We start from the raw sequence: 17215 nt of genomic DNA, 5'->3' as shown, positions 1-17215 counted from the left end.
TACTCACCCTCAAGCCATAGGTGTATATGACTTTCTTCTTTCAGCCGAACACAATCTGAGTTATATAATAAAGCATATACTGGCTCTTCCCAGCTTTATAATGGGTGTGAATGGTAACTGAGATTTTGAAGCCCAAAAAAGCTCATCCATCCAAAAGTAATCCACATGACTCCAGGGGGTTAATAAACGTCTTCTGAAGCGAAATTATGTGTTTTTGTAAGAAAAATATCCATATTTATACATTTTTATACTATAATCACTGGCTTCCGGAAACGGCTGTACGCAAGTCGAGTTCCGGCGGAAGAGCCAGGATATGTTTTACTGTAACTCAGATTGTGTTTGGCTGAAAGGCGAAGCTCATATACACCTAGGATGGCTTGAGGATGAGTAAATCATGGGATAATTTTCATTTTATTGTTTGTTATTTCACATTAACTAATATAGTTAACTAATCTTAACAACACTAGGCACGTTTCCATTACAGATTTGTGTAAAACTTTTCAGATTTTTTTCTAAATGTCGACAAAAAACTATTGTGAAATGACGGCGTTTCCATTAACTGATGTTATGCGGCTAAAACGTAATTTTTTCCTCTGGCGATAAGTCATTCCAAAAATCATAGCAACGGAAGTAGGTAGGTTTATGTATATCTCAGCCACTGCACTGGCCATTATTATTAATCAAAGGAGACGTATGTGTGTTATCCAATCATTAATGGCCAGGAAAGTCCCGTACACTTGAGAGCGGCACATATGAGGTGTTTCTGGTATATCTGCTTCAAGCTCTTGATTGTGGCATTTGTTTAAGGTTTAGAATCCAGTATTCCTGTAATCCTGTAAGTCTTTTTATGAATTTAATAAAGAACTCTGTCTCGTATTCTGTCCAAACACACCGCGTCATCTACGTCAGGTGACTGTAAATGCGCAAAAACTGTTTCCATTGCAGTTTTGCGAAATATTTCTTTTTCGAATTGCCTGAAAAACCCCCTCATGCAAGCACAAAAATGTTTTTTTTTGCAATAAATGGGAGTTTTTGCGAAATTGATGTGTTTCCATTGGGCGTATTTTCATTTTGCAAGTTCAATTTGCGCAATTTGAAGGGTAATGGAAATGCAGCTAATGAAACCTTATTGTTAAGTGTTACCGTGAAATTTCACAGTAGTTGAAAACAATCAAACTTGCCAAAACATCCAACATACTAACAAATACTGTCTCTTCCTTTAACTGTTCTCTAAACTGCTCTGTTCTTCCCTTTGGAAACTGCAATATATTACCAGGAGCCTAAGGCTTCATGCAAAGAAAAGGGTAAAAATTCCACTGTAATATCAAAGCTATTTCTTAAGGAATTGTCGGATCCAGGTCTCAGATCGGCTTGCCAACACTAACAGCGGTCTGACATGAAGGACGCGCTCTGACGTCTCTGTTCTCTTGAGTAAGCGGCAGGTTTTTAGCACCTCTCTGGAAGAGTTGGCGCAGTGAAAAGCTGCACTGATTGGCTGTCGGCTGATGTGTACACGACTCTTCTCACGTCTCCTGAACCACATAGACATGCTTTCTCCCACAAGACAAACAGCAGACCTATGGAGTGCTTTGTGTGCGTTGTGTAATACAAAGTTGTTTCCAAACAAACATGAATCTAATGCCATATCGCAGTATGCCCAACAGCTCAGAAATGGTTTCATGCTCCGATTGTCCTATTATATGCAGCTAGAACACAAAGAAAAGAGCAAATAAATATAACATATTAGCAGGTTTGAAACAAATATAGTCATCTGTGAAACTTGTGCTGCTCAATTCACAGTTTAACAGATGAAATAATTAACACTACCTCAGAACAAATAAACCCTAACACTTGCTCCTGAAGCATATCAAATTTTATTTAAGGGGTTTATACTGTAAAACGTCAACTATATTGAGGCCAGTGTGCTGCAATTTCCAAGAATGGAGGACACTGTGTTAACCTGTGACTTTATGGCATTCATGTAACACGTCTAACAATGTTTTTCTTTTATGTTTGATAAACTATCTGACATAAGATCTCAAAATTAATAATTTAATTGCTCATTCAGCTTTTTTTTTTTTTTTTTTTTTTTGTGTTGACTTTGTGTCAAGATCTTTCAAATATATTAGCAAAATTATTGTAAGAAATATTTTAAGTCTTAAAATTTAAGCCTTTTTTAAGATTTACGAATTTCAATTAATACTAAAATTCCTTCAAATTGAATTTAATAATCCTTACATATTATTGATTGAATATTGAATTATGAATAAAGGATTTTAAATGAGTAAAAAAAAAAACTAGAGCTTAATCAAAAAATTAAGGGAATGGACCATATAGTTTATGTGAATCGTATTCATAAATTAAAAAAAAATAAAAAATAATAATAATTAATTCAATGTATGAATATGAATCACAAACTGAAATGGTTTGTTCCCTTGTTCTATTAAGATTTATACAAAATGTTGTATCAAGCTTTTTTTACTCAGTTAAAATTCTTAATTCATAATATGAATAATATGTAAGGATTATTCAATTCATGTTGATGGCATTTTACTATATTAAATAAATTCGTAAATCTTAAAAACAGGTTGAATTTTTTTTTGAGTGTATTATATACAATACTATAACACACTATATACTATACTATATTATATTATATACTATAATATCTATAATACTAATATAAGTATTTAAAAGAATACAAAAATATTATAAAATATACATTTTGTTAGATATTTTAAATATTTAAACTTTTAAATATTGATATTACTATTATTATTTTTAGTATATTATATATTAATATAATGCTGATAAATTATAAAAAAGTTATAATATATAGTTTTACCTGCTGAAAAGACATTATAAACAACTGTATTATACTATACTATAATATCTGTAATACTAATATAAATATTCAAATACAATACAAAATATTATATTACATTATATTATATATATTGTTTTATTGTAAATATTTATATTACTATTTTATTTATATATATATATATATATATATATATATATATATATATATATATATATATATATATATATATATATATATATATAATTTCAATAATAATAATAGGATTGTAAAAATGACTAAATTAATATAAAACTAAAATAAAAAAGTTATAATACATAGTTAGACCTGCTGAAAAAGAAAAGTCCATAACTTTTGTGAATGACATGTATTTTAGGCTAAATGATGAATTAATTTGTTTCCCAAACATGTTCGTTTGGAAAGCGCTTGAAAACACATTTATTAGCTGACGACAGTCATAAACAGAAAAGGTTAACGTAGCTGTAAAGGTCAAAATTTGCTCACTGCACGCAGGGGAAAAGCATCTTGCACATGAATATAGGACAATTAAACAATTCTAATGGACCATTAAACATTTAACAAGTTGATATAAACGCCAATGAGTGGAAACATGGAGACGGTTATTGGATGGCTGCTGTCTACAAGCCATCCCACAGAAAGCAAGGAGCAAAACAACATTTAGATGAGTGTAATCTATCAGGATAGAGAAAAAAGTACAACAGAAAAGCCTATCCACCATTTAACCAGCCTAAATTATGTTTGTTCAACAAATACACCAGCAGATCTGATTTTACAAGGCCAAGAAGGAAATAACATAACTGATTTGGATTTGGGTTTGATTACACTAAGTTCCAGAATGGCATTTAATCGAAAACCATTCAGGCTTGGCAGAGCTGTATCTCCTCTTCTTTCTAGCCCGAAGCAAAGGGATTTTTCAGTTTGATGAAGTTGTAAATCTGAAGAAAAAAAAAATGACTAGGCTTATGTTTGACACCTCAGGGATGGAGGTAAACTTATACTCTTAGATTTCCAGCACGCAGTGGAGTTGGACTAACGGTTGGGTCACTGGAGCCCTGCGGGCGCAGTTTAGCAGGAATCCTGGAAATTCTATGATTACATGTGACAAGCACCTTTGATGCCTGGCAATTATAAACTTATTTATATACAGAATGCGTTCCAAAAACAATCCCCGCATGGTTTCGTAATGATGTGAACTCCAGCCCGCGTCGCTGGAATACTTGCGATTGGAATGGCCAGATTAGACATGTTTTCCTCGGAAATGCTCTCTGGGGTTTTCCTCAAATAGGCAATGTGCAAAAGAATTTAAAAATTGCACTCACAATTATTTTGGTCAATAGTGAGATCAAAATTATTCACCATGATCGCTCGATTTTCATATATCGTGCATGTATTGTTATAAAAGTTATACAATTAGATAAATAAACACAATTTATTTTATACCATTCAAAAGTTCGGGGTCAGTAGAATCCTGAAAAAAATTATAATAATATGTTTTTTGAGCAAATTAGCATATTAGAAGTATTTCTGAAGGATCGTGTAATTTACGCACAATAAGACCAGACGTTTTTCATTTGGCAAAATCTAAATATGTTATGGCTCAGGACCCTTCTGTTGGTTAGACGTCCACCAAGTCATATTGCTAATAAGAGTGAAAGTCTTTGAGACTGCTCAACTAAAGACGCATGGTTTGAAGAATCAAGACAAATGCAAGACAAATTACGTGCCAAATTATAATACTATAGGTCTATCAACACTGCTATATCACAGCCAAACATATTCTCTCCATTAAAAAAACAGCGAATATCACTTTGTACGCAACAAAACATCACATTACAGGAGTTCAATATGTTGCAAATGCAGTTTCACGTTGTGTAAATGCACATCATTTTTAATCAGTGTGTTAATATGCAACTTAACGTCAACATGAAATCACAAAAATTGAGCTCAAAAAGTCTCTCAGTTATTTTAAGATGATGGAAATGCATCCACTATACAGAACTACACGTGTGTGTGTTTATTATGTGAGCGACTATGTGTGTGTGTGTGAATACTCATGTAAGCCATATGTCCAGAGAGACCCTCTGAAACAAACGAGACTTTAAGACGAAGGAAGCAGTTTTTTATTACTAAGCAAACATTTCCCAGACCACTGCAACAAAAAACATAAAAAACACACATGGGCTGACATTCATGAACTTTAAAAGCTATTTGTGTTGTGCAGGTGTGAGAAACCGGGGAAAAAAGCAACAAAACGGGAACTACAGTAAAACTTGTATTACAAGTACTTGAGACGAATCAAAAATCGATGTGAAATAAAATTAATATGGCATCCGCAAGCCTTTTATTCCTTCTATAATGTGACATTCCCAGGCAAAACAGAGTCTTTTTTTTTTTTAAAGGCCTGAGTTTGCAGTGTGTTGTTGACCAAAGCCCTATTCGGACGGGACTAGTTTAACATGGAGAGGAGGGGTAAAGTAATAATGACCAGAGCTTCTTTGTGATTTTAGTCCCGTCCGAATGTGCATCTCAGTGATCATTACGGACAATGTCAGTAAAGATTATAGCGGCTTTTACCTTCAGTAAAAAGGTCCGGAAAAATTCCCTCAGGTGACACTAATCCCGTGCGAATAGACCCGCTGTAAATATATGTACGTAAATATTTTGTAATTTCCTGTTTAAAAGTAGTTTTCCGCGTTTTTTCAAGTATGGAGACGCTTGTAAAAGCCTTCAGTCGCGTTCTAGTCGCTGGAACGAGTCTGTGGCAAAACTCAAGTGTTTCACACACACCATTCAGATCAGAGAGAAGATCGACAGCACTTGTTAGAGGAACAAAACATCTTTTAGCGTTAGATAAGAGCCTATTACCAACACAATCCAATCTGAGGTTCATTAATACAACATTCGACCGGACATAACTGTTTTATATATATAAATATAGGTTATATGTGTTTGCGCACGTGATATCAGGAAGCAGCGTAACACACACATGACGACAGGAGTGACGGCGGTGTGTAAATCGAGTTACTCTTCACTTCTGCTAGCTTTACTGAGATCTCTGATCCCGTGAGAATTGGCCATTACTATTACAGACGTCCTGTGGTAAAATTACATCACTCCATCCATCTACCCTTGTAAAGCTAATCCCGTCCGAACAGGCATCAAGACGTGTAGGCTGAAGGTCAAGCTCACCCTCCAGTGCATCTCCGAGACACGATGAATTTGTGCCGTAGAGTCTGATTGGACGCACGACCTTTGACATGAACAACAAAAGCTATAGGACGCATTTTTCCTGCGGTCAGTGACAGAACAGACCCCAATTCTGCATTCGCCAGCCAGTGAGCGCCGGTGTGTTTGATTAGCAGGTTGTTCGCGTGACATTACTGCACTGCCTCGAGCAGACACAGGCCTTCATTTCCTACAGTTTTATTCTCCACTCGTTCCGCGTCCATCTGAGAGACTTTATCCGTGGTTTAAGAAAGTGTTTGTGAAGACAACCAGACAGCGCACACCACCACAGGTGCCAACTGAGCTGCAATGACAAAAATACATCTATATGTCTGGAATTCTTCTGTGAAGCAAAGCACAGATTGTTGACACGAGAAGACCGGAGAAAACTCCACATGTGAATTTATATCAACCAATAAATATCCTATTTGCAACAGCTGAGGTTGAATTTTTTAATTACAATTAAGGATGATTATAATCATATTTTACAAATATTTATATTAAAAGTTAAAACGTTTTAAATAATATTAATATTTCAATAAAAGGTAAACATTTTTAAAAGTTTTAATATTAATAAATATTTTAAATGTTTCATATTAATACTTAAAAAGTAATATTAATATTATAGAAATATTTTAAAAAGTATTATTAAAACGTTTTTAATAGTATTAAAGGTAGGGGGTAGGTAGGATTTTTATAAAAAACTTTTTTTCAAATTTGTTTAAACTGTCTTTATATACCAATACATAATTAAAATGTAAGTGCTCTGAAAAAGAGAGTATAAAAATCGAGTGACTGTAGACCTTTTAATCTGCAATAAACACAGCTCATTATTTCCATTCGGGACGAAACAATTGATTGGTTTGGGCGACTGTCACTCACTCTCGCAACCATGGCCACCACCCCTGTTGCTAGATCTGCCCATATGCGCGCGCACCCGTTTGATTTGAGAGGCGCGGAACCTACGAAGAGTAAAATTATGGCAGAGAAAGAGCTTTCAAAATTCAAAGCACCTGCATATGCAGTCAGCGAAGGCAAACAGGGCAAAAACTACTTCCTCGGACCCTGCCCGCACTCTTGAACGACCTCCTCTGCTTCGCCCTCGACCCCGGACCTGTCCTCGAACCGACGATGCGGTACTTGTCTCCGGAGTGTACGTTAGTCTTCATTAGAGTCAACAATGTTTTCATTATGGAAACTCTTACATGCAAAACACTGTATATGTTATGAATCTTACACGAAATTCATCTTCATCACAGTGTAACTGATGGTAATGGAAAAACGTGTATCAATGCAACCTGCTTTTAGCTTTGCCTTATAAATATAGCTTGTTACCGAATCAAACAGTATTTTTTAAACTTTACCAGTATCGATATGCTAGCTTGATAGTGAGTACTAAAAGAAATCTTATGTTTATATTTATAGTGATAAAGTTAGGTATTTTATTACATGTGATTCTGACATGATGTCACTGCATGCACTGCGCTCCTTCCTCTCCACTCTCCGTCTCAGGTAAATAAATGCGTCTTCCAGCTGAGCCTGAGCGTTTGGTGTCGCGCGTTCATGTGTTTTGGGGGCGTGGCTTTGGAAGGAGCCCAGAAGGGAGGGGGTGGAGTGAATGGAAATAATGAGCTGTGTTTACAACAGTCGTGAGAGGTCTACAGACACTCGATTTGTATACTCTCTTTTTCAGAGTACTTACATTTTAACTATGTATTGGTATATAAAGACAGTTTAAACAAATTTGGAATGTTTTTTTTTTAGAAAAAAAAAAAATATATATATATATATATATATATTCTTTAATATTTCAATAAAAAATAAATGAATTGAAAATAATATAAAACTAATATTGAGTACTATTAATACTTTAAAAATCAATAATATTAATATTTCAATAATTGAACAAGTCATTTGCATTTTCATGGTTCTGTAATGCTGGTTAATGGTCACATTACATGCATGTAAACAATTAAAGCATAATTTTTCATCTGTAAATTAAAACATTTTAACATCGCGTTTTAAATTGTTTCTAACATTTTAAAATAGTTTTTATTTTCACATTATTTCTTAATTTTAATTTGACATTTTTAATTTTTTTAATAATTATTAGCTAACTCGTGAATCCCTGCTTTAAAAGAGAATAAACCAGTGGCGTACAACGTTCACGTAAGTGTTGATTGTGTGTTTTTTCTGTTTGACTATCATCCGTCAATCCGTCAGCACACCGGATGAAGAATTACGTCACTTTGTCGAGTTGTCACACTCCAGTATCTGAAGCACATTGTGCTGCAACAATAACTGTAATAGCAAACGAAGATCCCTTCGTTCTGATCACAACAGAAGTATCCGGCTTTTCCCAATCGAAGCGTTTGTGGATTTATGGTGCCATAACCTCTCCTCCAAGAGGTTTTAATCTGGGAACAATAAAACTAATATTAACATGAAATATGAGGGATTAACAACGGTATTTATCAACCTCATTCCAACAGGGAAAAAACCCGACAGAATATAGACAATAAAGGCCTTGAAACATACGATCCAAGACTCAAATAACAGTGTGCTTATGAAACGCAAACATTGACAAGTTCATCGGGCCAAAAGCTTCTCCTGAGATTCGGCTTTGAAGAGAGAAGCGGGTTTACACTGACATTGTTAAATCTCAACGTAAACGTGTTCAGAATCAAATGCATGCTTAGTACTTACTCAATACTATGCAGTGTGTGATGTAAACACACTACTATTGTTTAAAAAATAGCGAGTGAAACAAAAGCATGCTGGAATGAAACTATTATTAAAACCCATTTTCAGTTTTTGATAAAAAATAAAATAAAATAAATAAATAAAAAATAAACCAAACTAAAATATAATATAATATAAACCAAAATCATAAAATAAAAATAAACCAAAATCACAACATGACATGACATAACATAACATAACATAACATAACATAACATAACATAACATAACATAACATAACATAACATAACATAACATAACATAACATAAACCAAAATAATAAAACTAAACTATAATATAATATAATATAATGTAATATAATATAATATAATATAATAAAATATAATATAATATAATATAATATAATATAATATAAACAAAAATCATAAAATAAAAATAAACCAAACTAAAATAACAACACAACAAAACCCAGAATCAAAACAAACAAACAAACAAACAAACAAACAAATAAATAAATAAATAAAAGATAAAAAAACCTACACTTAAAAAAAACTTAAATGAATATTATAAATGTTACTACTGCAACTATATATAATAAGTTTAAGTTAAAGCTAAAACTGAATTAAAAAAAGATTAATATAAATATCTATAAAAAATATATATATATTTAATAAATGATAAAATAAATATAATAAAAATGACAAAAGCACAGAAATCTACTAAAACCTAAACTAAAACTGAAATAAAAACTGAACATAAAAATAAATGCCAAATCAATAAATAATACTAAAATAACACTGGCTGTCACATGACCAATGCATATGAGTGGTATCAAGTGATTTATTTATGCAAATGAAATTGTTATTTTACATCTTTGATTTAATACTCCAATCAAATAATGAGCCAAAAAGAGATTCATCAATTGCATTATGAGACACAGTCGTGTTGGATGTGGTTTGCTCTGTTGTATAATGCACCGTTAAACAAATCTAGTAGGTCATCCAAATATTTAATGACGAGAGAAAAAAGACATGCTGTGCACATACACATACAGTACTATACACTGCACTGTAAAAAGTGTTCAGTTTACTAACTAAAATTTAGTAAACCAGTTGCCTTAAAAATAACAAGTAAAAAAAAACGTAATGCTTAAATGAAAAAATTAAGTTATGTGAACTTGACAAATCCACATTACTTAATTTTTTCGATTAAGCATGAAGGGTATTTACTTAATAACACGTTTCCTCAATTTTTCGAAGTGAAGTCAACTGATCACTTTTTCCAGTGAGCTCACAGATGTTAACTCATGCTGATATGCGCCCTCACCTTTGGGCCTCTGGATGCAGGTGTGCTGGTTGTCGGACAGCAGGAACCCGTCTCGGCACCGGCATTCATAACTCCCCATCATGTTGACACAGATCTGCTGGCAACCACCGTTTCCTTCCGAGCACTCGTCCACATCTGACGGGAGACAACACGTGAAAACAGTCAGATCACCTCAACTGTGTGATTATTATACAAATATACACCATCGTTCAAACGTTTAGGGCGGGTAAGATGTCTTATGCTCACCAAATATACATTTATTTGATGAAAAAATACAGTAAATTTTTTTTTTTTTTTTTTTTTTTTTTTTTTTCTATTAGGTCACCTGATGGAGTTTTTCGGTTCCTTGCCACTGTTGCCATTGGCTTGCTCAGTTGGGGATATTTAATTGAATTAATCAATCAACGATACTATTGATCAGCATTACCGAACGTAGACGTTCCACTAGAAACAAACATTGATGTATTGTTCTAATTTATTACTGTGAAGCTGCTTTGATACAACCTGTGTTGTGAAAAGCGCTATATAAATAAACTTGACTTGACTTGACTTGACTTGATCAAAGCTGAATTTTCAGCATCATTACTCCAGTCTTCAGAGTCACATGATCCTTCAGAAATTATTCTGATATGATGAGCATTTGTGTTATTATCAACGTTAAAAACAGTTATGCAGCTTCATATATTTTGTGGAAACCGTGATACATTTTTCAGGATTCTTTGATGAATAGAAAGTTCAAAATAACAGCATTTATTTAAAAATAAAATATTTAAAAATAAAATATTAAAATATTTTTGCAACATTATAACTGAGTTTACTGTCACTTTTGATACATTTTAATGCGCCTTGCTGAATAAAAGTATTCATTTCTTTTTTTTAAACTTTCTTCATAATTGTATTTCTTCATAATTTTCATATAAATATAAAATAAATAAAATAATAAACATAAAATAAATAAAATAATAAACAAAATTGTAAATAAATAATTTGCAAAAATAAACAATAAATACAAAAAGCCATAAATAGATAGATATACAAATATATATATATATATATTTATATATATCAAATTTTGCTGAGAGGAAATAGGCTAAAAATTTGGCCTGATTTCAAGGTTCAAGTCAATGAGACGCGCACACACTCTGTATAACGCATGATGAGAGACTCTAGTACCACTGACAGTGACATCAGGTACGCTACATGATGTCACTGTCAGTGATACTAGAGTCTCTCATCATGCTCAAGTTCAACCCGCTTACTACTAAAACTCAACTGTTCACAGCAAGGTTCGGCTCCCGTCGAACTGACAACTGTGTGTGTGTGTGTGTTCTCATTCCAGATGTTTCTGTGTGTCGTCTGCCTCTCCGAGGATGAGACCGCAACCTGATCTCTCCCTTAGATACGTCGCATCAGTGTCAGTCTGTATACACAAGCTTGCTCTTAATAAACCCTCATGCGAAACTAATTTTCTGTCTATTTGTCCAATGTTACTGAGGCCTTGGGATAGAGTTTCCAATCTAGGCCATTTTCAGCAGAGCCGAGGGGGGAATATAACCATTTCCCAGCGCTCTCATTACACACACACACACACACACACACACACACACACACACACACACACACACACACACACACACACACACACACACACACACACACACACACACACACACACACACACACACACACACACACACACACACACACATTCCCATCACTGGACAATTGTGACACAAAGTTACCTGCATTACATTTTTTGGAACTAAAAATCCAGAGATGACAAAAATAGTTAATCAGAACATACTGGATGTTTAATATGCGTGGTGCAGGAACCAATCGGATGTCATTGTGGGCGTGGCTATTGAACGTATCAGAATTAGAAAGGCCAGAAACTTACTCTATGCAAAAAGTCAACGTATTGTCTTAGCATGCATTTGTATTATTGAAGCAGTATAAATCAAGACACTAGTTTCCTTCAAATGTACGAGTCATGAAATCTTTTCTGTTGTTTTTGTCAGCAGGCGACTACCATGCAATGCGTTCTTATGTTGCATTATAAATTGTGTATTGACACATTTCAGAGCACCATGAGTGAAACCAAGCAACTACAAAACAGCTAGGAGCTTAAAGGCCCACTTTGGAACACGTAGCTTTGCACATTTTACATTTATTCATTTAGCAGATTATTTTATCCAAAGCGACTTACAAATGAGAACAATAGAAGCAGTTAAACCTGCTAACAATATGCAAGTGCTTTCTATGATGCATTGACGTAATTTCCACTGAAACATGAAGCTAAGGCGGGACATATTGAATGGCTCCTCCCCCTTTTCACATAGCCAATAGCCAAGTCGTACTTGACAGCACCATGGAAGCGAATCTGAGCGCTGATGATACGTTGGATTCAATAGTAGAGGTGTGAATAAATTCTAGCCATTTCATTCTTAACCAACGTACAGTTGAAAAATGGAAAAAAAACTTGAGCGTTTGAGCAACCGAACACACATCTCAAACATCTATATTGCTCCGGTCGCTTTGGCCAGGTGGTGTTTATAGCATAGGGGGCGGAGCTTTAGATTCTAGAGAGCATTTGATTGGACAGAAGATGTGATGAGAAGCTGAAGTCCGCGGTGATGTCATAAAAACCTGTGATCCATTTTAGCGGAAGTGAGAGACAAAGTTTTGAATGCTTATATCTCCTTAATGCGAATTTTGTCATTGTTCTGGAAACACACCAGCTAAAAAAACTTACATTTTGATTTCAGGAAGCCTTTAAACTTGATTTTCTAGCAGGGAATATTTACAGTTTTGCAATCAAGTGTTACTACTGACGGCAATCAGGTGTGAGACGCTGAGCGTCTACGTTTACTGCTAACTTATCTGTCGGCCCTCCAAGCATTTGGAAACCATTTAACGTATGGCGACACCCATAAGGACTGCTAAACGTTTCCACAGAACTTGCATTAGTATATTTGCAAGTGCAGAACTTCACCACGAGACCCTGACGCTTCAAACCCCAAACACCTTGCTCCCGCAGCATAAACAAACCAAAGATTTCCTGCCGCGTTGAGTTTTGCGAAGCTCTCCTGCATTAGGGACATGTGTTATGTGCAGGCCGCGGCCGGCGTCCAAAGCAAATATTTGGAAAAGGAACCGGATTCTGGTGAAACCCGGAGCAGAGCTCAAGCTATTTGCACTTAAAACATTTCTTAAAAATTCTCCTGAGAGGATTCATCAGTGTTGAAAAATTCCCTCTCTTTTTCTTTCTCTTATACCTCGTTCCGGTCCTTTCCCCAGTCAGTCCCTCTTTACCTTTTCCTCACTCCATTCCTTCCTCTGTGCCTCGCTGAATGACAATCTGTCACTCAAAATCAGGAGGAGATTATGAGGTTAGATTTCTTCCTAATTTTCAAACAGTACTTTGTATTTTTATGGCTTTAAATTTAAGATAATTTGGATAATTTGTTTAGCAAATGTCTATGTATGCAACCATGGTGGACGTAATTGCGTGCACTCATTCAATCCCACAATGCACCGCAATAACGAGTGTACAACTGATGCACACTCAACGGCTAGAGAATACCCATAATGCACTGTGAGAATCGTCTGACCAGAAGATGGCTATCTATTCATTTTCCAAACCGCTGGTCCAATGTGGGTACAGCATTATATCATGCTAGTTTAAATTCCATTTTAATTATTAAATAGTTAAATTAAGGTTTATACATAGTTTCCAAGACAGAGTTCAAGATAAATCTTTTCATTACTACTGGAGCTGCCAGTTTTAAATAATTATTAAACAGCAAGCACAAACTATTTAAAAGTGGCAGCCCTTCTGGCACTCAGTGGTTGAATTCACTCACTCATTCTCATTCACTCCTTCGAGTGAACTAATGTAGGGAATAGTGAATAAGGGTACAAAGGGGCGAACCAATGAGGTTCATTCTCGTGTTACGCAGCACGTTTGAGCTTCAGCAAGAACCAATGAGGTTCATTCTCGTGTTACGCAGCACGTTTGAGCTTCTGCGAGAACCAATGAGGTTCATTCTCGTGTTACGCAGCACGTTTGAGCTTCTGCAAGAACCAATGAGGTTCATTCTCGTGTTACGCAGCACGTTTGAGCTTCTGCGAGAACCAATGAGGTTCATTCTCGTGTTACGCAGCACGTTTGAGCTTCTGCGAGAACCAATGAGGTTCATTCTCGTGTTACGCAGCACGTTTGAGCTTCTGCGAGAGCCAATGACGTTCATTCTCGTGTTACGCAGCACGTTTGAGCTTCTGCAAGAACCAATGAGGTTCATTCTCGTGTTACGCATCACGTTTGAGCTTCTGCGAGAACCAATGAGGTTCATTCTCGTGTTACGCAGCACGTTTGAGCTTCTGCGAGAACCAATGACGTTCATTCTCGTGTTACGCATCACGTTTGAGCTTCTGCGAGAACCAATGAGGTTCATTCTCGTGTTACGCAGCACGTTTGAGCTTCTGCGAGAACCAATGAGGTTCATTCTCGTGTTACGCAGCACGTTTGAGCTTCAGCAAGAACCAATGACGTTCATTCTCGTGTTACGCAGCACGTTTGAGCTTCTGCGAGAACCAATGAGGTTCATTCTCGTGTTACGCAGCACGTTTGAGCTTCTGCGAGAACCAATGAGGTTCATTCTCGTGTTACGCAGCACGTTTGAGCTTCTGCGAGAACCAATGAGGTTCATTCTCGTGTTACGCAGCACGTTTGAGCTTCTGCGAGAACCAATGAGGTTCATTCTCGTGTTACGCAGCACGTTTGAGCTTCTGCGAGAACCAATGAGGTTCATTCTCGTGTTACGCAGCACGTTTGAGCTTCTGCGAGAACCAATGACGTTCATTCTCGTGTTACGCAGCACGTTTGAGCTTCTGCAAGAACCAATGACGTTCATTCTCGTGTTACGCAGCACGTTTGAGCTTCTGCGAGAACCAATGAGGTTCATTCTCGTGTTACGCAGCACGTTTGAGCTTCTGCGAGAACCAATGAGGTTCATTCTCGTGTTACGCAGCACGTTTGAGCTTCTGCAAGAACCAATGAGGTTCATTCTCGTGTTACGCAGCACGTTTGGGCTTCTGCGAGAACCAATGAGGTTCATTCTCGTGTTACGCAGCACGTTTGAGCTTCTGCGAGAACCAATGACGTTCATTCTCGTGTTACGCAGCACGTTTGAGCTTCTGCAAGAACCAATGAGGTCCATTCTCGTGTCACGCAGCACGTTTGAGCTTCTGCAAGAACCAATGAGGTTCATTCTCGTGTTACGCAGCACGTTTGAGCTTCTGCAAGAACCAATGAGGTTCATTCTCGTGTTACGCAGCACATTTGAGCTTCTGCAAGAACCAATGAGGTTCATTCTCGTGTTACGCAGCATGTTTGAGCTTCTGCAAGAACCAATGAGGTTCATTCTCGTGTTACGCAGCACGTTTGAGCTTCTGCAAGAGCATTGGCTAAACAACGTATTTTGCAAATTGAATATTGCATATTTTCATCTTTTTATCTAGCCTATTTTTTGTTTCAACTGACAGCCGATAGGAATATCGTCCATAATAATGAATGGCTTTTTATGGCAATATCAATTTATTTTATATTAGTTATGCAAAATACATATAAATTAAATTGATATTGATATTTTTGGCTGTCAAATGAAAGAGAAAATAAGCTAGATAAAATAGATGCAATATTCAGTATGCAAATATTATGCTGTTGTCATCAATGATGGTTACATTTTGAATGGTGAATAAAAAAAAAAGATATAGTATAGAGTAGTGCTGGGCGGTTTGACCAAAAATCCACATCACGTTTTTTTTTCTAAATTAAACCGGTTTCACGGTAAATGACGGGTTTTTTTTTTTTTCAAGCATGATGGGTAACCACATTTTCTACTGAGTGAGAGAAGAAATACTGCAGTAGATTAACTTATAATGCCCTATTTTATTGTCATGAGTGAATGAAAAAATCCACACTAATATTAATAATACAGGTTTGCAAGGCTGTTTACAAAGAGGTGCCAGCAGGACGCGCTTTAGGAGCGGCAGAAATAATGGTTTCCCCGGTAACGGCTGTACTCAAAGCAGCAACGCTACTTTATCAGGAAAGATAAAGAAAGATTCAATCGTAATAACAAAGAAACTTTTCTAAAGACCGTCAGTTCACTTCAGATATGTTCATACAGTATAAAAACACGCGCGCCGCGAGAAAAAAAAAACACTCTCACCCCCACACGGCTGCGACACGGCTACCGGAGCTGATCGCGCCCATTCTAGTCAATGCTTGTGTTTCAGATCGAAGCTTCCCAAAAGCAGCTCTCCGCGCCGCTTCGCTAAATATAGGCGCCTAGTCTATTTTGACGCACGCGTGTGGAGAACGGAATAAAACCTTGTCGCAGACGTGTGTTCTGTTTTGTAAATGAGGTGCGAGACAGTCGCGCAACGGCGCGTTCCGATTAAAGCGACATACACCGGTATTGCGGTTTATTAAAAATTCATATCGTAACAAAAATAAACACCGGTATTCGGTTTGAACCGGTAAACCACCCAGCACTAGTATAGAGATTTTCCAACTTTAACCAAAGAATGTCTTTTTAAAAAGTACCACAAAACAGACATGGCACAGCTATGGCTGAAATGATCCACAAAAAGCTTGAAAGGAGGGCTGTTCGAGCTGAATTAATTGATGAAAATTGTATAGAAGAAGAAAAAACTGGAGGATGAGGGACATCAATACAACACAAGCGCTGCAATCAGACTACCGTTTCTTGCAGTTTCTCAAAGATGCACCTGTGAGCAAATCGATCTGCAAATCAATCTGTTAAATGCTCCATACAGCACAACCTGCACATTGATTGCATGAAATAAACAGAGGAAAATCATCACTGCGCATCAAGCAGGATTTTTCATCCCGCTTGGATGATTGTAATGCATTGTATCTGTGTGTGAGTCAGGCCTCTCGTTCTCTCTCGCCTACATCTTGTTTAAAATTCATCTGCTATAGGCCTTTAACTGGTATTAAGAAGCGAGAGCACATTACTCCTGTTCTAATCAAATGAAACCGGTTACCTATAGACCAATTTCGAGCCGACGTCACAGTTACATCACGGC

General features: G+C 36.2%; 1 protein-coding gene across 3 annotated transcripts in view; it reads right to left on the bottom strand.

Annotated features, from left to right (window-relative positions):
• scube3 (signal peptide, CUB domain, EGF-like 3) overlaps positions 1-17215 on the bottom strand; it is a 128173-nt gene that overhangs the window by 62731 nt on the left and 48227 nt on the right. For all 3 annotated transcript variants that reach the window (XM_081385744.1, XM_081385746.1, XM_081385745.1), the window contains exon 4: positions 10100-10234. In XM_081385744.1, coding sequence (XP_081241870.1) covers positions 10100-10234 — 135 coding nt within the window. The remainder of the gene's footprint in view (positions 1-10099; positions 10235-17215) is intronic.

Source organism: Scardinius erythrophthalmus, assembly GCF_964197995.2.
Source record: "Scardinius erythrophthalmus genome assembly, chromosome: 15".
In the NCBI taxonomy this organism is placed as follows: domain Eukaryota; kingdom Metazoa; phylum Chordata; class Actinopteri; order Cypriniformes; family Leuciscidae; genus Scardinius; species Scardinius erythrophthalmus.
The sequence above is the reverse complement of the archived record's forward strand: the minus strand, read 5'-3'. Positions and strand labels throughout refer to the sequence as shown.